The 21,645-nt window shown below is 42.8% G+C and overlaps 1 protein-coding gene across 2 annotated transcripts in view; it reads right to left on the bottom strand.

Annotated features, from left to right (window-relative positions):
- Positions 1-21,645, bottom strand: part of FKBP15 (FKBP prolyl isomerase family member 15) — a 353,417-nt gene that overhangs the window by 41,263 nt on the left and 290,509 nt on the right. For both annotated transcript variants that reach the window (XM_069241370.1, XM_069241371.1), the window contains exons 25-27: positions 17,020-17,157; positions 14,130-14,237; positions 4,280-5,172 (exon numbers count right to left, since the gene is read on the bottom strand). In XM_069241370.1, the coding sequence (XP_069097471.1) occupies positions 4,280-5,172; positions 14,130-14,237; positions 17,020-17,157 (1,139 nt within the window). The remainder of the gene's footprint in view (positions 1-4,279; positions 5,173-14,129; positions 14,238-17,019; positions 17,158-21,645) is intronic.

Here is a 21,645-nt window from a genome sequence, read left to right as displayed (position 1 = left end):
TACGGGGGTGACTTACCCTGGCACAGGCAGTGGTTTGTGGGCATGGCACCCTGAGAGGGGTGCCCTGTCGACTTTGTCATTTTCTCCCCACCAGCACACACAAGCTGGAAGGGCAGTGTGTATGTGCTTGGTGAGGGGTCCCCCAGGGTGGCATAATACATGCTTCAGCCCTTGGCGACCTTCCCTGCTCACAGGGTCTTGGTACCAGGGAACCTTTTACAAGGGACTTAACTGTGTGCCAGGGGTGTGCCAACTGTGGGAACAAAGGTATAGTTTTGGGAAAGAACACTGGTGCTGGGGCATGGTTAGCAGGATCCCAGCACACTCTTAGTCAAGTAAACATCAATATCAGTCAAAAAGTGTGGGGGGTAACCATGCAAAAAGGGGCACTTTCCTACTGGGGGGTTATTAGACTAGCCCGGCCTCTGGCTGGTGATGCCAAGTGGTTTGTGGGAATCACATCCGTGGCCACAAAAAGACTGTTAAGCCTGTTGGTCTTGTTGGCTGTGTGGGAAAGGATGCATTTGGTAGTACCTACCTTAGCCACTGAAGGAGCGAAACAAGACTGAGGTTGAAGGGGAGACATGGATAGGCCCAGAGAACTCACCACATCCCTGCTGTCTTTAAAGCTCTCCAGCACTGAGTGTGCCTTTTCACCAAAGAGGCGAGAGCCAAAAAAGGGCATGTCCATGAGGGAAGCCTGGAAATCCCTTGAAAAGCCAGTGGGTCTCAGCCAGACGTGGCATCCAAGTGCCACTGACAACGCAGATGCACTGGCCAGTGAGGTGGTTGTGTCCAACCCAGATCCGATGGTGAACTTTACTGCATCTCGTCTGTCAAAAATGGCTTGGGTGAGTATGGCTCGGGCATCCTCCAAGACCACAGAAAGCACTTGTGCAACTAAATCCCGCACATTGTGGGGCACACAGTGCTAACTAACCCCAGTGCTAGACTGGCAGAAGAGAACATCCTCATAACAAAGGTGTCCAGCCTTTTGAATTTCGTATCCAGTAGAGTAGTAGGGAATGCATTAGCATTAAATCAGGAGGTGAGGCTTGGACCACCAAGTTCTCCTGGGTAGTGTGCTGGGGGAGGAAACTTGTGTTGCCAGGAAAGAGGCAATGGTGGCAGCCAATTGTTCTGTGCATCGGAGATCCTGTGCAATGTTTGGAGATGGCCCGACTGAAGCAGGACATCTGGAGGGCTTCAAAGAATAGGAGGAGAGATTCTGTGGGGGTGACTCCTGGCTGATGCACCTATGCAAAGACATTTGTCTTGACTACTACTGAAGGCAGTGCAAGGTTTAGGACCTCAGCCGGCCTCTGCACCACCACTGCAAAAAAGGGTCCCCCCTCCATAGCCACGGTAGGAGGAGACCAAGCCAGTGACTGACAAGGTCTCTAACCCACTGACATCCACCTGGTCATCATACCAGTTGTCCTCTTCTTGGTCAAGGAGGTGGTGGAATGCATAAGGGTCCTTAAACCCTTTCCAATCGTTCCCCTCCCCAGGGCTATCAGAAGAAATAGGCACTTTGTCAGACTCATAAGGCTGGTACCAGCAGGAGTTGGCGTTTGGCGACACCGATACAACACAATATCAGAGCTGGGAATGACGATGGGGTCGGAAGCACTGCGGGGCATCAGCTGCACCAAGAATTATGCCACTGGCCGACTTTGTGGAAGGTCACAGCCTCGCAGGTGAATCACTCCAAATCCAGCATCGGATCCCTGGAGCCCACCTTGTGCCAAAGGCGGACCCCACCTGAGGGACTCTATCAGGGGCCTGTCCCAGACCCATGGGGCCCTTGAGGTGCATGGTCTCGTAAAACACTGAGTTGGGTGGAGGTCGCTTGGAGAAACTCTGTGAGGTGTGGAGCAGACCTAGGCACAGCATCCGAGGAGGAGCGAGGCCATTGAGCGGTTGTCGTTCCCAAACAACCGTTCAAGGACTTGGACTGGCGCGGTGAAGTCAAAGAGCGCCTTGACTTCTTACATCTGTGGGACTTACCCGATGGCTTGGACTAGGACAATGATAATTGGAAGCAGCTCCACGAGCAATCATGGGCCCTTCCACACAACCAGGATTGAGAGCGCTGCAGGGTCATCTTATGTCGGGCAGCGAGGAGCTTCAGGGAATGTCCCTGCAGCACCTTCATATTAATGGCAAGGCAGTCCTCAGAGGCCTTGGAGCCGCAGTCCCGCTCCAAACACCACAAACAAACCAAGTGTGGGTTTATCACAGACACCTGTTTATGACAGGTACCACAGGGTTTGAAACCTGCTAGTTTCTTAGGGGGACATCGCTACACACCAGGAGAAAACATTTTCAAAAATAGCCTTGACAAAATGTCGAAAAAGTCAGTCAAAAATTGACTGGGAGTAGCTCCCGAAACTGTTCTCACTGGTGCAGAAAGTAAAGAACTGATGCCAGTGTCCTGGGATGGCCCCATAGAAGGATTGCGCATGCCACTTCCAGTGCGGCTGACAGAGCAGAATACCACCACCTAGCAGCGCACAGGTAGGTAATGTTCAAGGATTTGTGGACCCAGTCTGACACCCAGGGATAAATAATAAGGAATTTGCAGTTAGAAGTCTCTGTCAGATGTGCCAAACTTTGTGTGCTGCGCAAAAAACCTGAATAAATCATCCCCAGGCTGTGAGTGAGAAGGCAAGAGTATGAGAGAGAGAGCACTCAAAAGAACGAGAGACACCCCAACCTCCCTCACCTTCAATCTCACCTTTGCAGGGGAAACACTGAATCTAGTGGGGAAGCTCTACCTTCATTTCAGTATATCCAAGCATATGAAATAATCCATACTGAAATATGCTTTCTAAGTGAATGCCTGCAAAATTTTGGAATCGCTGTCTAAAAACCGATGGAAGGCCCCGTACTACCCACTATTGGGAAGGGGCCTGAAAAAATCTTGTATTGGACAACCCCAACTATTGTGTTCTCTAGACTCAACACATTTAGATCTTACAATTGTGACTCTGTGGACTAATAATTTTTAACAACAAGTGCATAAAAATTTTGCTGATACACAGACTTGTAACTCACATTGGCTTTCTACAGTTTTGGTGTGATGTAAAGCACTCTGACATCCAACAATGAGTTGTGTAGCACTATAAAAGAAATAAGAATGTCTAGCTGGTGTGGGAGTTCCTATTAAAACATGCACTGAATTTAACCTCAAATGATCCTTATCTGTTCTCTCATATGCCCCTGGGAAACATCAAGTGAAAAGTGAGACTGCATGTGAGCTGAAGCGTCTTCAGTGGAACTGGATGCACAGTTGGCATCACTATGAAGACAGAAGAATGTACATATGGACACATCACAAGGGCATATTAACGTCCTTTTTTGTTTGACATACATATACATCCAGAAGAAACTGAAAGGATCAGATATGTACCACTTGCTTCAAAGAACTGAAAATTCCCACCCTAATTTGGTATTTTAAATCTATTTATACCACCACTGTCCACGCTTGCTTTAAAACACATTTGATGTTTTTGTTCAAGAGGATTACTGAAGGAAAGTACTCAAAACCTTGTTTTGAGTTTTCCATTAAACATCTTGTATTGAAAATGAATTGGAGAAACAGACTTTTAACTATCAATATTTGGCATTTGCTTTGCCTAAACATCAAAGCTTTGGCCTGATCAGCAGTTTAAAGGAATTTAATTTATGGAAAATATGGAAAATAGATGAAAAGAAGAATATTTAAATTTAATCATCTGGTAGTTTTGTAAAGATTATGGGCCTGCTTAACAACTTTAGTGTAGGGGGTTAATCCGTCCCAAATGAGACGGATATCCCGCCCGCCGTATTACGAGTCCATTATATCCTATGGAACTCGTAATACGGTGGGCAGAATATCCGTCACATTTGGGACAGATTAACCCCCTCTGCCAAAGTTGTAATCAGGCCCCATTTCCCCTGTCAGCTCATCAATGTTATTAGTTGTAAGCATTCAGTGCATCCTAGATTTTAAACCCGAGCACAACTGAACATGTTTCAGAAATATTATTCATTTGATAGTCTCACAAAGTGAATCATTTTAGCAAACTGTTAGATGTTCTCTGTAAAACAGATTAAGTGACTTCTGAACCAAAAAAAGTCAAAGAAAGTAAAATAGGAAGAAGCAACACAACAGAAGGGTTCTCCTTTAAAATACTGCTGCAGAAAGTGTACTATTCAACTGTGCATAAACAAAGGAGGCATCCCTTTTCCATTTTATCTAGCCCTTTAAAGAAAAACACATACAATTACCAACCTGGATTTAATTTTCTGAGGGTTCTCATTCTCTATCTGCTGTTTCACTTGTGGCTCTGTCTTTGTGTGCTTTACAGCACCTGAAGTAGCTGTGATGTCTCCATTTGTGATGTCTGAACACTCTTCATCCTCATCACTGCTCAAGGGAGGAGGCACTTCCAGTTTGCCACCGGCATCCAGATCATTTGGTTCCTCCTCCTCCTTATGGTTGGTTAAATCTTTTGTGACAACTGCTTTTTCTTGTTTTTCTTCCATGGAATCAGAAGTCACCAAGAGGATGGATTGTACCACTGCACAAGGTTGTTCTGATGGTTCTTCAATCTGTTGAGTACCCATCAAGTTGAGTACATCCTTCCCCTGAGATTGCTTTAAAGGATCTATTATTTGTGGTACAGACTGGTTTTCCCTTTGCATGGATACTACCAAATCTGGAACTTCCTGTACAGTAGGTAATTGTAGTCCACTATCAATGGCTTGTGATGGAAGGCTCAGATCTGGGACACCCTGCGGCACCACCTGTATTGGTTGAAACACTTTGGACTGATCCTCTACCAAGAAGATTCGCTCAGACTTTAGGTTTGCCTGATCTGTGGATGCTTCCACACGTAATTGTTCAGTACAAGGAGGACCTTCTACCTCCTCTTCACTTGGTCTGGAAGAGACTCCTTTTGGGTCATTTGATTCCTTCATGTCACCATTTTGCTCAGGACTTTCAGGCTGAAAATTCTCCTGACCAAAATCTACTTCTTTCATTTGTGGTGAACTTTTCAATTCACTCTCTTCAATTATATTCACTGGTGTCTCTTCTTCGTCATCCTCTTCATCTTCACTGCTACTGCTGGTCTCTGGTTGAGCTTTCGGAGGCTGTACATCTAGCAGCTCTAACGTCACTGTCTGCGGAACAGGAAGAGAAGTGATCAACACAGACTTGATTACAAATACTCAAACAATATCAGCTTTCCGGGCACAAAGAAACAAAAGCATAGCAAATACGTTTTTGTGAAATTCTCAGGTATCATTGTCCTCAGTATTAATTTTAGTGAAATAATACTATGGTAACTTGCATGCAAAACCTCTTTTTAAAAAAAAGTTATTAACATGTGGTTATGTACCAGTTATCTTTATTATAAGAGTCCACATTTTTCTAGTCAAAGTACTAATTCATTAAAGGTAGGTCCATTTGTGGAGTACAATTGCTCTTCTACTTCGAGCCTAAGTAAATCTACCACTTTACCTCCTACTTCTTGTTTCGTATAGTATAGCAGAAGAACCAAACAACAAAAATGTACAGCACGTGTAGAAAAGAGGAAAGAACCAACCACAAGAACAAAGAGGAATACTTGTACTTGTGCAGAGGTGATTACAAAAAGTGAATGGATGATACCACCCTGGCCACTTCTTTGTTGTGCCTAGTCTTCAACCATCAATCCAGCAACAAGCAATAAACAGAACTAAAGCAACACTACTAAAATCAGACAACGTCAATGAAGAGCAGAAGAGTCCAGTTGCAGACAGCATAAGTGAAAACCCCCAAGGCTGCATGAAATTCTGGAAGGGCTGCCCACTACGTGCATAACAGTTCTGCATGTTGTGCAGGTGCAATTATAAGGAGCATACGGTATTCTGCTTAGGTGGCAAGCTACACTGCCCTATACCCATGTCAGATGGCTGGAAGAAAGAAACACGCCTTGGGCCAAGAATTACATATACATTGTCACGCTGTACAAGGTGGGGTGGTAGCAGTGGGGAGCAATATGTGAAGTGGTGCATTTTTGTAGAAATAAAACATGGCATTCCGACAGCCCAACCACTTTCCTAGTGAAGTTGGAGAAAATATCTTCAAAAAAGATAGCCTTAAGCTCAAGGTAACTAGTTTGGGAATGGTTGCCTTGATTAGGACAAGTTATGCAATGGCAAATTACCTTTCAGGGAAAAGATAAGAGTGCAACAGTACCAAACCTGCAGACGTTGAGCATGTTACTGGAACCAGCCATCTACAAGTTTGGATTTATCGGACGCTGCTCTGTTGCATTGTTCAATTTTACAAAATACCTTCTACAGAGAGGTACATGTTATTACGATCCTTTAAACAGACAAAATATTACATTTGCTCTTTTCACTCTTTTGAAGTTCAATCCTTAGATCAGAGTCTATACTAGGAATAAAATGCATTTACTTTTCAATTCAAGATAGTTAGCTACCATTTATAGCACTGTATACACAACAGACTGTCTCAAAGATCTAAGTTTATATTTCCATACAATACCAAGATATAATGGTAGATTAAGTCCAGTAAATTTAAATAACTGGAGAAACATTACCAGAGCCTAACCCATTATTCTGCAGATTTCAAATGCTTCCTCATAGGTCAGAGAAACGTTATCAAGAAGGTATTGCAGTTAAAAATGAAATCTTACACAGCCTCACCAACATAATTTTAACAATGCCATACATTAACCTATGCGTACTTGTCCCTCTCTCAATAGAACGGGTGCTTCTGTATTTTAGACAACAGTACCACGAGTGATGTATTTAATAAAGATCTGTAAAGATCCTATTTTGCACAGTGCATAACTGAATGTTTCTCATTAAAACAACCAGATATGACAGCTGAATGGGCCATTAGCTCATTCGGAGATCTTTGAATTCTGGAAGGGAAGATAAAGTCTTACATACTGCTTAGAAGGGAAGAACACCAATTGTTTAAGTCTATAAATACAACACAGTGTACAGATATTTAGAAACAGTACTTATTGCTGTATTAAAATGATTTACTAAAAGGTAAGGAATTCTATTTTCAAAGGAGGGGCCTCACTTTATTTTCTACATAGAACCCCAGAGATTGGGCCAGCCAGCGATGACAGAAAATGATAATCTTGTTAAGCGGGGCTAGATTTCTTACATGTGCTTTCTGGCCAACACAACCAAATGGATGTTCTAGGCCTGAAGATCAGACTAGGTGAACATGTAACGTTGAAGCACTCCACTGATGTGTAAAGAGCTAAACCAAGCTTAATCTGTTAAAAATAAATCATTGTAAGTGCAAGTGCCCAGATTTTTTCTTAAAATGATGTTGCCTACTACCATCCTTGACATTTCTCACTTCCACCATTAGCGGGGTCCACTTCTACCAGGTTCACTGCCCCCTGCTGGCATGTACACGACCAAAAGCCCTCAGGACTGTCACTAGCTCTCTAACATGTTCTTCCAGGTCCAGGGTTTGCATGTGGGGCAGCATCAGTACTGGGCAGACTGCTAGAGTGCAAGAATGGCAAAAACATTGTTTAGATACAAGACACTATAAGTTCAAGCAACTGGTAACTTCTTTCCTTAGTTTCTCCTCATTTACTCTTTCCTTTAATTTAAAGGCAGACGCCGAGTGGCACTTTGTAAGCTGCAGCTCCCGGTCGAGAAAGGGGGGTTGGGAGCCCCGAATTTGAGCATTATCATTTAGCAGCACAGCTGCAGTGGCCGGCATATTCGTGGGCTGGACTTTTCTCCATATTATGACATTGCCGGTTTAGCTGAAGCGAAACCGCCAATGTACCACACCGACCGCCACAGCGGTAAGGACCGCTGGGCTGGAGACTTCACTCTCAAGCCCGGCGGCCGTCACTTGCCCGCCTGTGGGACCACGACCCCACTTACTGCCATGGTTTTCGTGGCATCCTTACCTCCACAAAAACCATGGTGGTAGGCACTATCAGTGACAGGGAATCCCTTCCCCGTCACTTCACTAATAGGGTCTTCCCTGCCCCTTTCCCCCTCCCCAGGTTCTCCCCTAACCCCCTCCTCTCCAGACCCCCCCCTTCACACATGCATACACACACCCATTCCAACATTTATCCACGCATGCATACATCCATTCACACACATATCCACACACACTGACATACATACAGGCATTCACACAACTCAACATACATGCATCCCCCCAAACATGCACACACATACAGCACGCAACAAACATCCGCATAGATGCACAGACATACACAACCCCCCCCCCCCCACACACACACACACACACACACACAACACCCCCCACCCGCCTCCCGTCGGAGCACCCGACTTACCTGTAGTCAGGTGGTCCTCCAGTAGCAGACGGGACGGGGTGCTGCTGCCAGCAGCAGCGTCCGCCAGCAGAACACTGCCAGGCCGTATTATTCTCATAATACGGCCGGTGGCGGTCTACTGGCGTGGCGCTGCACCTTACCACCATCCGCCGGCATGACCACAGATGGATTTCAGCCATCCTTCTGGCAGAAATCCGGCTGTGGTCATAATCCGGAGGAAGGCTGGTAGACGCGGCGACAGTCTTTTGGCGGGCGTTGCCATGGAGGTAGGCGATTTTTACCGCTGGGGCATAATGACCCCCAGAGTCCTAATTGGTAATGGTATTCACCCACCCCCTGGTATCCACACCCCAGGACTGCATGTCGACTTCCCATATTGGGGAATGCGGACAGCAGACACCACACTATCACAGACTGTAAAACGTAGAGAATCGGAGGCTTGGGGACACTCTGGCGATATTAAAAAGGTGGGGAGTCTGTAATTAGAGAGAGTATTCACCAGAAAAACGTTGTACCAAAGGTAAATAACTTATTGGACTTTAGGCTCTGAATTCTAATCTGGATAATCCAGTTGTCTGAATCCACAACTGCCGAGATTTTAATGGAGGACATAGGTAGTACTTAGTCAATATCAACTGGGACATTCACAGTGGCTGCTAAATTTTAGGGACCCCCATCTTGAAAATAGTGGACCTCCATCAAGATTTTCTAGTGGTGGTGACATTCACCAAATTGTGGGCCCCTACTGTAATGGACCCGAACGTTTCACCAGTTCACAATGGAAACTAGACTTTAGGGCTAGTGACTGTTGGTGTTTTAAAAAAAGGGTATCTGTGGAATCCTGAAAGCGTGTTGTTCAAACTGTTAAACAATCGAGACATCTTGCTTCAACTAGTGGGCCAATGCCAATGGTGGAGTTATAAAGGTTTGAAACCTAGCTGCTGTGATTTTTAATGTCCCTGTTTAGTATTGATGATGGGAGTCTATTTCATTTCCCCAAATTTTTCTCATCTAGCCTGCTGCCTTTGTAGACACTGCCAGTTGCCCTGTAGGCTTCATTTTGCATCTGCCTCTTGATTAATTAAATTTGACTTTGTATGTCCGGTAGACGGGAATTGAAGATAACTAAAGTTATCACCTCAGAGAATAAATCTTTCTTTGTCTGTTTCTAACTTCTTCCACTCTTAGTACTGAAGTGGGTTTGGGGCAGTACAGCTGCTGAAAGGTCATGCGGTGTCCTTTACATGCTGGAGAAGCAGATGAGCCTAAGACGCACCCCTTTCACAGGTTTTATTACTATGGTTTCACCACTGTCTTTTAGTATGATTCAACACACACCAAGGTCTTCACTCCCTTTGTGGAATTTGTCCCTGCAGGGAACTTCATTTCACCTAAGTACGTTGCCTCTCTAATATCTGGTGAATTATTGTCACCATCTGAAACTGGGTGCACTGGAAGTCTGCAACAAGCAAATATAAAGCCCCTAAAGATACCGGCCTGTCTTAGCTGGGAAGCAAGGATTTTCAAAGCTACCCTGAAATCAATTTTTTGGTACAGTTGCAAAGCCTCTTTTGTAAGCGTAGAGGGTCAAAATATAAGTTAAGTACATTAAAAACACAAATAGAGTAAAAGGACTAAGTACCAGACAGGTTAGGCACACTAGAACTTGACACATTGCAAGACAAGCTCATATGAAAAATGAAGGGCAATTTACTGAACTCCTGTATGATAGGAAGGAGTCAGGTGAATGTCTTTGATCTGTCCTTTCACTGGAATGTCTTCTATGGTCCCCTCCCATTGTTCCCTTATCCCAGACCTTTTTTTACAGATGTTCACCAACTTCCTCTCAAAGTTGATAGTGCTGTTCCTTTACTCTTCCGGTCTGACTGTAATTGAAACATAGGCTTTTCATGGGTCTTCTTTCTTTATTCAGTGGCAATAACTAGTAGCCCTTAGAAAGAAGTACTCAAAGACGTAGGACAGAAATATCTTCACCACTTCTTTTTCTTAGTAATCCAAGAAGCAGAAGCAGAATTAAGAAAGGTCAACTCCAGAGAACATCACAGCCAGGTGGGGAAAGGATCTTTTTTTCACCTGCGGTTTTGCCACTTCATAAGTGAAGTGCTGATAATTACTCTTCCATGTACCTTTTAACTTCTCAGCCACTCACTATCATCCTATCTTACCTAAACTACTGGAGAAGGATAACCTGCTGTCTCTAGGAGCTACCGAACTGTCTCTACTTAATATGAAACTTCATGTTCTTTGCTTGTAAACAAAATGGGGATATATTTTCATACCATCAATGATTTGCAGCTGGTCATTAGCCCTTTACTAGAAGGTAAGTATAAGATGATAACAGTGGGGCAAATCTCTTCAGATTGATTCTGTGTTATATAGCTACACTTACCTTTTTTCAAACACAGGTATTCCAGACTAGTAGGCTGTTGGTAGAGAGGGCCATGCCTAGCTTTTATTAGCCTTGCTGAATGCGTACAAGTGTATTTGTGTAGCCCTTTCATCTGAGAGGGCAATGTCATGAAAACAATTCAACGAGGGGCTGGGGAAAGGGTTGGTTATGAAAAGAGGAAAGCAATTAGGAAGGCTTCTAGAGAAAATAAAGTGGTGTGGAAACAGGAGGCTGTAAGAGTTTGAGACTCGGGGAGAGCAAGACTGCTTTGAAGGCGATAGCTGGAGATTTAAGCAGGAGGGCAAAAGTGCTGTAATGAGGAAATCATTTGAAACCGAAGTAGATTAATAAACAAATACCAATTACACTATATTTGTCCGGTGGACTTTCAGGGGAATGATGGATATTTTAGAAGGGATAAAGCAGAACAAAGTGGAAAAACGTTAATTTGGCGAAATGCTCTGTAAGAGAGTTTGGGTACTTTAATGAGTCTACCTTTATATGCCCAGTAGCAAACACACCAGTATTTATGGAAGGTAATACCAATCTGAAATCCCAAACAAGTAGCACCCACATAAATATAGGAATTTGTGCAATACAAAAATATCCCAGAAAGAACTGTTGCTCTGGGGGAATAGACTAGGATGAGATTGTGCTTTTCATGTCACAGTAACTGAGCAGCACCAGCGATAGCTCAAGCTAATGACTGATTTCATATCCAATGCCGAATTAAAGGAAAGAGAAGTTTAGTTTTGAACCATTTTATTATTTTTTTTAATTAGGCATACAGAGCATTCCTAATAGTACTGTATATATCTGGTAGTGATTATAACTGTGCTCAGGCAGTTTTACATACATGCTGTCATGTTGAGACAGGAGCTTCTGGTTCTACCCTTGAACTAACAAGCAAACTTAGCGTATGCCAAACACACAAACTGGAAGTTTTATAGCTATGAGTGACAGCACTATTACAAAAAGGCACATTACATTCCTTAAGGAGGATGAAGCAGGCAATACCGCAGGAGTCTCTGTGCATTGTTAAAATGGTATGGTGGTATGTCTACACCTCCACTCTTCTGTGGTACAACCAAGACAGCTAGATAACAGTGTGCAGAATCCATCTTGGAAGCTTTCTAGGATCACAGTCCACCCCATTCCAGAGAATAGGAATGAGGGAGGGTAGTGAAGAAATTGTGGGTAGAGTATACACCAGACAGAGGGTTACCAAAGGTAATCTAACTGCAGGTTACTCTTCGTTGTATAGGTGCCAAAGCAGCACCTTCCAAAAGGTGGAGTGTCTGAGGAGTGGACTCACACCAAAAAGTCATGCAAGACCAAGATGGCAAAATGGCCCTCCTTGTGGACTTGAAAGTTGAGGCACTAGTGCTTGGTGAACGAATACATGGATAGACATGAAGCAGCTTGGCAAAAGTCCAGATTACTAGAACAACCCGAGCCAATGTGGTTGTTTTAACAATCAAAAATGGTTTAAGCCAGGGAAACCTTAAGGCCTACCAGGACCACTGGCAAGATCTTGCTGGCCATATCCCATACGCCATACGTCTAATAGCACATAAGTAGACTGCATTGGCCGATTTTAATGCTAGGCTAGTTGAAGAGAACATTGGTTTTTCAAAAGTCTCAATTCTCTTGTACTCCATATCCAATTGAGTCATGGACAATGAATCGGGGTTCAACTTGCTGGTTGAAGCATGAACAACCACTCTCTGGATCAGGATACTTAGTGAGGAAATCGTGGTCTCAAGGCATTGGTATGTGACACAGAATCACATGCCTATTCACAGATAAGCCAGAACAGGGCTGTCACCAGGGTGTCAGTAAAAGCCTCCCTGGAAAACGCATGGGCTAAGTAACTGGCCCAGGATGTAAGATTTCCTAAAGGGCTTTTGTCTTAGACTCACCACTTCCCTCTGTTGAGGCTAAGACTTCAGTTGCTTGTTGGATTACAACTGTAAAAGATGCAATCTCTGGCATTGGAGGTCCAAATGGAAAGTTCAACCCTGTATCAGGGAAAGTATCAAAGCAATTGGCCTCTTTTAAGTCCATTTAAAAAATGCCACCATTATAATGAGGGGCGAAATCATCACCATCCCCACCATTATCTCTGGATGGTGGCATCCTTTAGTCAGAATCAGAGCCATCAAAGATAATGGAGTCTCTGATGGTGCATCAGCCCTACCAGGGACACATTATCCAAAGCCAGGCTGTAAAGCAACTGGCTGAGCTTTAGTAGTCTTGTAGCACAATGTTGGTCAGGATCTTGCTGATGTTGTTTCGGGATCAGACATCGGAACCAGCATGAGATCCTGCTCTACCTACGGTACTGGTATCGATGAAAGAGGGACCAGCACAGGTGTGAAGTCAGGGTTGAAGCCATACTGGAGCCAGTAGGGAGTCCGTAATGGGTCTAAGGGGGTCAGATGGTGCCGAGAATGGATCTGCTGGCTTTCTCCCAACTGAGGGATCCTGCAAATCCTTGGGCCAGAAGGAACGTCAGATGGAGTCAGAAGAGCAACAAATATCTTCAGCATAGACTTATTAAAGATGTCAATTTGCTGCTGTGTCGTCAATAGCCCAAGAAATATGGGTGCACCGGGACTAACTGTGGAATGGGCTCCATAACCGGAAATATGATATCAGACTAATTAACAGTGTGACATCACTTGGCACAGTAATACACAAACAACTAAATAACTAACATCCATCCATCCAGCCATCCATTCATCCATCCATCCATCCATCCATCCAGCATAGGGCACACAGGAATTGCTAACCTCTGACAACATAATAATCTACCTACCCTCATAAGGGGCAACACATTTAAATGTCCACTTATTAATACAATACAATTCATCAGAACATGTTATTACAACTGTCAGCTGTTCACACAACTGGCATTGGTGGCTGCTTGAAGACTTTGGTGAGAAATTAAACACCCCTGAAAATCAAACTAACTTGTCCCAAATTAAATACACAAAATCAAGTACAAGCATCTCAAAAAGGCAGGACTCCTGAAGCACATAAGGTTTCTAGTCTACAGGCTTTGGTCACTTGTAGACAAAGGGAAATGTAAAGAATTGCCTAGCTATGAGCAGTTCACCCTCCCTACTCAGTCTCTCTCCATGTTCAGACCCAAGTGGCTACATGTGTCACTCTGTACAAAGAATGGGACATGTACGCAACTCAGGCAGAAGAGTGCAAGATAACAGAGTGTGGGTGAGGAAGGACAATAAATTGGTGCTCAACGGCAGCCACTGTGCTGCTAGTTACAAATAATTGCAAATCCTCATTCCCACTCCCTCCAAATACCCCACATCCTTCATGGTTCTATGTTGTCTTTATCATACCTTGATGGTGTTCATGATGACACCAAGTATGTCTCTGCCTTTGTACGACTCCTCCAAGTCAAACTCCCCTCGAAGCGACTGAAATACCCCATTCATAATCTTCTTCACCTGTAGATGGAAAAGAGAAACTACATCAAGGACCGTCTAGTGGCTACAAATTAAAAAATGTTTTAGCGCTAATATTGAATAAGCAGCTCTCTTTCTGGACTTATTTATTCTACTGTTTGGTAAAAATAGTTTTTAAAAAAGTTACCTTTTTTTAAACAGTGTAATTTCTTCTGAAGTTTCAGAGTAGAAGTTAATGACAGGTCTTCCTTCCCTCCTAAATACTTTCTTTAAATACCAAACCCTGTGCCACTAAGGCCAATTTCCATTCTCAACAACCACCATACCGTCTGCAATGTCAAACGAACCTTCCACCCTGCGCCCCTCATCCAGAGTATGAAGTTACTGTTATCCAGAGTGACAGAATATGTATTTCGCTGCTAGTAGCATATGTGACAGGATCTTGGCTAGTCTAGAATGTAACGGTGTAGACTGCTTCTGAAGAGCTCCCCAGGAGAATCCCCTCAAAGAAAGCATTATGTTAATACTGCGCTTTTGACTACCTCAATCATTTTGAGTATGCACTTTCAGAACTTTGTAAGTCTAAGGCATAACCACAGGATGTCAAGTGAGTGACAACATTTTACCACAGCATTTACAGCACATGATTGTCTGGAAATTCTTTATCATAGTTTTTCAAGATTGTATTATCTCCTGATTAGAATATGATCCCCGATCAACTGAGATACCTTTGTGCAGATATTTATCTTTTACGAATCATGTTCCTGACAACATTAAACTCATAACCATTTAATCAAGGCTTATTTTTGTAGACAGTTTTCAATTAATTGTATTTTATATTGTCATTAATCCAAGATAAGAAGCCACCCCTGGCTGGACAGCAGTATAGATATACAATGAATTCCTGTGCAACAAATGAGTTCACACTGTACTGATTTTGCTAATGGGAAGACTACCAGTGCATGCTCCATTTTTGCATGCACCTAAAACCATGTTTCTGCCCTTGGGCCATGTAACTCTAGACCAATTGCTTGTCATTATCACAAACCTCGACTCGCACAGCAACCCCAATCATCTGGTCTGTGATGTAGGGGTGATCTTCAAGAGAGTTTTTACCATTTCCTTTGCGAGCCAACACCATCTACGAGAGGGCATTCTTTCACTAAAGGCTTGTTTGGGAATCTTTCTTTCTCATTTTCCACATGGTCGTGGAAGTCTTAGAAGCAGTCAGAATTTACTATTGTAAAGGGATTTACATCACACACTCATCCATAACTCAATAAAGCCTTTATAAATACAGTTTGAAGGACAACCACCTATTTTCATGCCTTATCAGTTTACAAAGCCTTCACTGCAGCATTAACAATTTAACTAGCAATTTAAAACCAAAAATAATGTCTGACTTTTCTGCAAATAGCATACAGGCCGTACACACCAGTAAACTATTCTTCATTTACTTGCAGTGTTTTATTTCCTTTCCCCATGCCATCCCCTCCTGCTCTTTTCTAGCAAGTAGAAGCAAGCTCCAGAAAAAAAATGAGGTTGACAAAATGACATGTTTAACCATTGTGATGAATGTTTCCTTTCCCCACACATTCTCAGCAAATCAGCAAATCCTGGTATCTGTAATATGGTTTTACTACTCAGTTCTGTGCACAGCATTTCACACTCAAGATGCTCCTACAATGATAAAACATATTCTCTGAAAAGTGATGTGCTTCTCCTTGAAGCTAGAGATATAAACATATTTAATAATTAAACAAAAGAGACTCTACCCAAAACATCCTTGATTCTCTATGATATCCACCTATGAAGTCAAAGCATCAATGCTGGATAAAAGCAGAGTGTTTCATTTTCAAATTTGCTGAAAGACTACATTATAAGAATCACATGCCTCATTATTTTGTGAGGACACCTGCACTTCTTATTGCAGATGATGGCTGGTCCAAGGATGAAAGTTGGCCTAAAGAAGCACAGACAACTCCTGTAGGAAGGGCTCTAGCTCCTTGTTACTGTAAAAAATATTTTTCACTTGTTTAATGTCCATAGCAAAGGCCTTGGTGGTGTGCCTTGCTCGGATATTTGTCCAAAGAATGTGCAAGCCAGATTTTCCATTCTGCCTTGCATTTTAATTTATCTGTGTTTCTTTCATCTCTGCCAGAAAGCGTGCTAAACGAAACCTTGGATTATGTAAATGGCCTAAAAGGCAAGGTACTGGTAGGCTGGCAATTAACAATCTCGATGCATTCTAAAACTGATAATGGAGTGGAATGAGAAATATATATGGTTTTATACAGAAGAAATCTGACGGAGTGAAGACTCCAAATTCTTTGAAAAAGCTGAGGACAGGGACTAAAATATACTATGATCTTACAAGTGCCAGGAAGAAAGCGCATCCTGAAGTGGGTGTTTTTTTTAACCTGAAACACAAGATACTGAATTGGCACTACAGAATGAAAGAAGCTAACAAAGGAGTGTGTGCACATTGTACCATCGTTATTTTTTAAAGTGTTGCTCTAGGGAACTCCAGCTCTCCCATAAATATTGTATATTTGGATAAGAAGAGAAAACATTTTAAAGTTCAGAGAACACTTGCAATGGAAAATAGGGTCATTTTCTTAAATGGGCTACTACTCTGTAACCAACAGGTCTTTTCTTACTAAGTTACACAGATGTAGATCTCTTTGCAATGCGAAATGCCAACATTTCTATCTGCAGTAACCACATGTACTTAGGCCAATGAGACAACTGTTTTCAACTTCAAAAGGTTCTCCCAATGGAAAACAGTCATTTTAAAATCTACTTCAAACCATCCAGGCCCTACCTCTCCTGTTGTATCATGAGACTGAGACACAGCAACCTCAGTCTTCGCATCAGTGGAGGACGCCTTCTTCTCCAGTTCCTTCACCTGCCCTTCATATTGTTCCTTCATGGCAACCGTGCGAGCTTGTAGAGTAGCATACTGTGTAAAAGGAGCATCACAGATTAGAGACCTGATACAATACAGCTGCCATATTTGTTTGGATGTTAAAACAGATTAGCAGTGCGAAATGAGGCTTTAAATACTGAATTGTACAACTTATAATACAGACCAATATTACTGGTCTGTAAATCTTCTTAACCCCAATACTCTCCTCTTTATATGTGGTAGGTCATATATAACAGAGCAAAAGAGCCACATCGCCTACAATAACAGTGAAAAGAGTAGACCAGATGAAGTGCCAGCATAGCCTTTCCCCTCTACCAGTCTCTGCAACTCTGTTCCTTGTCCGCACCTACATCCGACTAGGCATTTTCCCTTCAATTATTTTCTCCCCAACCACACTAACAGCAAGAATACATACTTCATATGTCTTTCCCAATGCCTCGAATTTGGTGTTGTCATGTCAACTTTCTTTGAGGGGTTTCGCAGGGAAGACTGCAATGACACCTGTTTGTATTTTAAATGCTTCCAGAAGTAGATAATAATAATGTTCTCTTTTGTGGTAGCATGGTCGAGCAGCTAGGCTTATCAGAGGCTAGTGCTAAGCATTTGTTGTACACACACAGTCAAGAAATGAGGTACACACTCAATGACTAACTCAAGGCCAATGTTTATGTATAAAAAATATATTTGTATAAATATACAGGGGGTCCACAGGGCAAAGTTTAGGAAGACAACAAGGGTGCACCACCAGCAACACAGTGCCGGCCGTGTGCAGAGGTCATAGTTGGCTACTGACCCAGAGGGTGGCTACACCCTTCCTTTGCCCACTCCCTTTGGGAACCGGGGCACATTCCTAACCCTATTGGCTAACATCCCCCAAAACAAGATGGAGAATTCTGCAAGACGGGGTTTACCTCAGCTCTTGGCACCCTACGGGTGGTCCCAGATGGGGTGCACACTCCTCCTGGTGTTTACTAATTTTCCCGATAGACCTAACGCCAAATGTGGGGCCTGGTCTGGGGGCCGGGCGTCTCCACTAGATGAGGTACCCTGAGGCAACAAAACAAAAGGGAGGAGACTTTGAGGCTCATCACCAAGGGTTGCTGTTCCTGCAGGGGGTGGTGTGAAGCACCTCCACCCAGAGCGAGCTTTGTCCCAGACTCCCATGAACACAAAGGCTCACCTCATGGGGTCAGAAACTCGTCTGGTAGTGGCAGGCTGGCATAGACCGGTCAGCCATACACTAAAGAGTTGGGAGAATTTTGCAGGGCATCTCTAAGATGCCCTCTGTGTGCCTTTTGCAATAAATTGAACACTGGCATATGTGTGGGTTTATTGAGCTGAGAAGTTTAATACCAAACTTCCCAACATTCAATGAAGCCATCATGGAGCTGTGGAGTTCGTAATGACAAACTCCCAGCCCTTGTACTTAATATGGCTACACTGCACTTACAATGTCCAAGAATGGACCTTGACACTGCAGGGGCATATTGCTCATTCTGTTGTGGGTCCAAATTATCTTTAATATAAAAATATTTTCCATATATGCACACCCCTCCCTCCTTTTCCTTTACCTATTTTTGGAATCATACCAGGGGTTAAAGCAGCTTCTGAAATGGTGAAGAAAAATTACATCACTAAATGTTCACGCTTGATTGTTGACTGCTTTTAGTCTGTTAATTCTGTTATCCTGTCTTTAGTCACATATAGTAAAAGCCTTTTACTCAGTGACAGCCTGTGGCACAGATCAGGAAACAAGGAGATTAATTTCCCATGATAGTAGACTTAACTCTTGAAAGTAGCAGCCGTAGAATCAGGACACCGTAAGGTTGCAAATACTGGGCATCATCTAAATGTTCAAACTTACTAAAGCGCTCCATAGTATTTTCTGGTCTTCCTCCCTTTCTGCTACACAGCATAGGGCTCTTAGATTTCCTGCCATAGGTTTACCCTCAAGGTGTTGAGATGAGCGTATTCGCATCAGCAGAGTGAATTATGGATTAGAACGAGACGAACAGATATACAGAGCACAATAAATATAAGGCATTGTGGCTAACAATACATGAAGAATAAGCTTATCGTCAGAAAAATCATCGAATTGATTAAAAACAGGTGACCTATGAATAAGAGAAGCCCTGATGAAGTCTTTTGGGAGATATCCCAGACGAAACACGTGTTGGCTTGGTGGGGATGCCGAAAAGGCTTGATTGGATATTGATAAGTTATAATAGAACTACATCAAAAGATTTACCATGAACAAATAAACATTATTTAATAAATACTGGTTATACTTTACAAAACAAAAAAGGACTAATAATGAATACTAGCAGAATGTGTGCCTGAGTATATAAATTGTACAAATCAGCAATCTGTTGTTGACTACAGGGTTTTTGTGGGGTGTTCACCCTGTTCAGTGCACAGTCTGGGATATTTCAGAAGCTAATTAAGGGCAGGCAGCGCCACCACACTCTGTGTAAACTTCCCAATTATCAATCTATTACCCTCAAGGTGGCCTATCTTATCATCTGGTGGTGAACTGCTTATCAATGTGCAACTCATGTTCTTAGCTTAGCTGCTCTTAGCTTTAGCCTAGGTAATGCCATGGATGCTCCTTTGTACGTTTGAGCTGTTAATTTGGAAAACCTCCAATGTACTTTTAATCAAGGTTATTTTGGCCTCAACGAAGTCCAATTTATTTACTATGGCCTACAATCAGAGGGTTGACCAGACCTTTCTGAAGTCAGGCAAAACTTGAGGTGATAGCAGAATCACAAGCTTGAAGGGTGTAGCGTCTTCCCTAGCCTGGTAACTGCTGAATAACTAGGCCACACACAGAGCTGTAAATCACACTTTTTCATTCGTGTATGCACCTGTGAACTCCCACATTCTAAACTAAGCTATCATTACATTCTATCCCCAGCGCTTACGTCACACTGATATGGAGTCCTCTGGAAGGCAGAAAGGTTTTGTTCTAAATGATGCAGTACACTACATTTACACCTCTGTTAAATGAAAAACTGCAAATTTTTAGAACATTGTGCGACAGAAACAAATATCTACATAAATAGAAACATACACAACTATATCTCTTCAATTATTCTTCTTGCCACTTTGATCTGTCAACCCGATCTGGTTACTGGAAATTGCAAACGGTCATCTTCAATGTCAGAGATTTCCAATGATGGAAAGAAATCAGCAATAGTCATTGAGTTTTCAGAATCTGCCTTTCCCCATCTTGAGTTGAAGGCCTATGAAACAGGCCTGAAGTGAGAAGTCTCTGGTAAGGGACTCCCCAGAACATAGGGCAGTCACCATGTGCCCTTTAGTAGTCACAACATTAAAAGGTTCAGCATAATAAGGATTTTCTTTTCTGTAACTCTCAAGCGATCCCCAAATCTCCTGTTTGGAATGAACGATCTTTAGCATGTTGCTACTTGTCTGCATAGACTTTAATTTTACACTTTCATTTTCTGTTTTTTGAACCAAGTCCCATGTACAAATCAGGTTTTCATTACTATTTATTTCTGTGGTCCATTGGGGTATCTTTACTGCCATTGCTCTCCAGAACATCAAATTCACAGGATTTTCACCTGTGGTCGAGTGGTGTGTCGAACGATAAGCTCGTAGAGTTCAGTACTGTTTTTAGACTAAGCTTATCAAGAGTTGCACTCTGCACTGCTTTCTTTAGCATACTCATAAAACGCTCAATAAGTCCATTGGCCTGTGATGGGTGTGATCTTTTGATGGTTTATGTTCACATGCTCCAGAAATTCTGTGCTGTTGAAGGGTGGACCTTTGTAAGACTTCACAATGGCTGGTAAGCCCTAAGTTGCAAAGATGCCATCACGTTTTTCAGTAACTCACTCGTGTCATGGATGAGAGATCTTTGACCAAAGGAAGACGTGAATATTCATCTTCAATCACCATTAAATGATATCCATTATCACGTGGACCAAGGAAATCGATGGCTATTCTCTCCCAGACATGTTTAGGGAGTTCTGACATGTTCAGAGTATGTTGAGTGGCTTTGGTAGCAGGCATTTGCATACGTGACAGGCTTTGCGTTCATTTTAAATTCTTTCTTCCAAGTATGGAAACCAAATTTGGACTTGGAAAGCTCCATTTGTAGCAACGATGCCACGATGTCCTTCGTGAACTACTTCTATCACCTTTGGTCGCAGACTCTCTGGAATTAGGATTCGAGATCCTCTCAATATAACTCCTTCCTAAGTTAGGGACAATTCATCTTTAACATTTTATACTTTGATATTCACCATCATTACTGAAAGGTCAAACATGTTTACTCCAAGACTGATATGTAAATATGGGCCAGATGTAGCAAAGCTTTAGCGACTCGCAAACGGCGAAAATCGCCATTTGCGAGTCGCTAAAGACACTTTGCTATGTGAAATGCATTTTGCGAGTCGGAACCGACTCGCAAAATGCATTTCCGAGTCGCAAATAGGAAGGAGTGTTCCCTTCCTATTTGCGAGTCGCACTGGTATGCAATTTCATTTGCGACCG

Source organism: Pleurodeles waltl, chromosome 6 (assembly GCF_031143425.1).
Source record: "Pleurodeles waltl isolate 20211129_DDA chromosome 6, aPleWal1.hap1.20221129, whole genome shotgun sequence".
Lineage (NCBI taxonomy): Eukaryota > Metazoa > Chordata > Amphibia > Caudata > Salamandridae > Pleurodeles > Pleurodeles waltl.
This window is presented reverse-complemented; position numbering and strand designations above follow the sequence as displayed.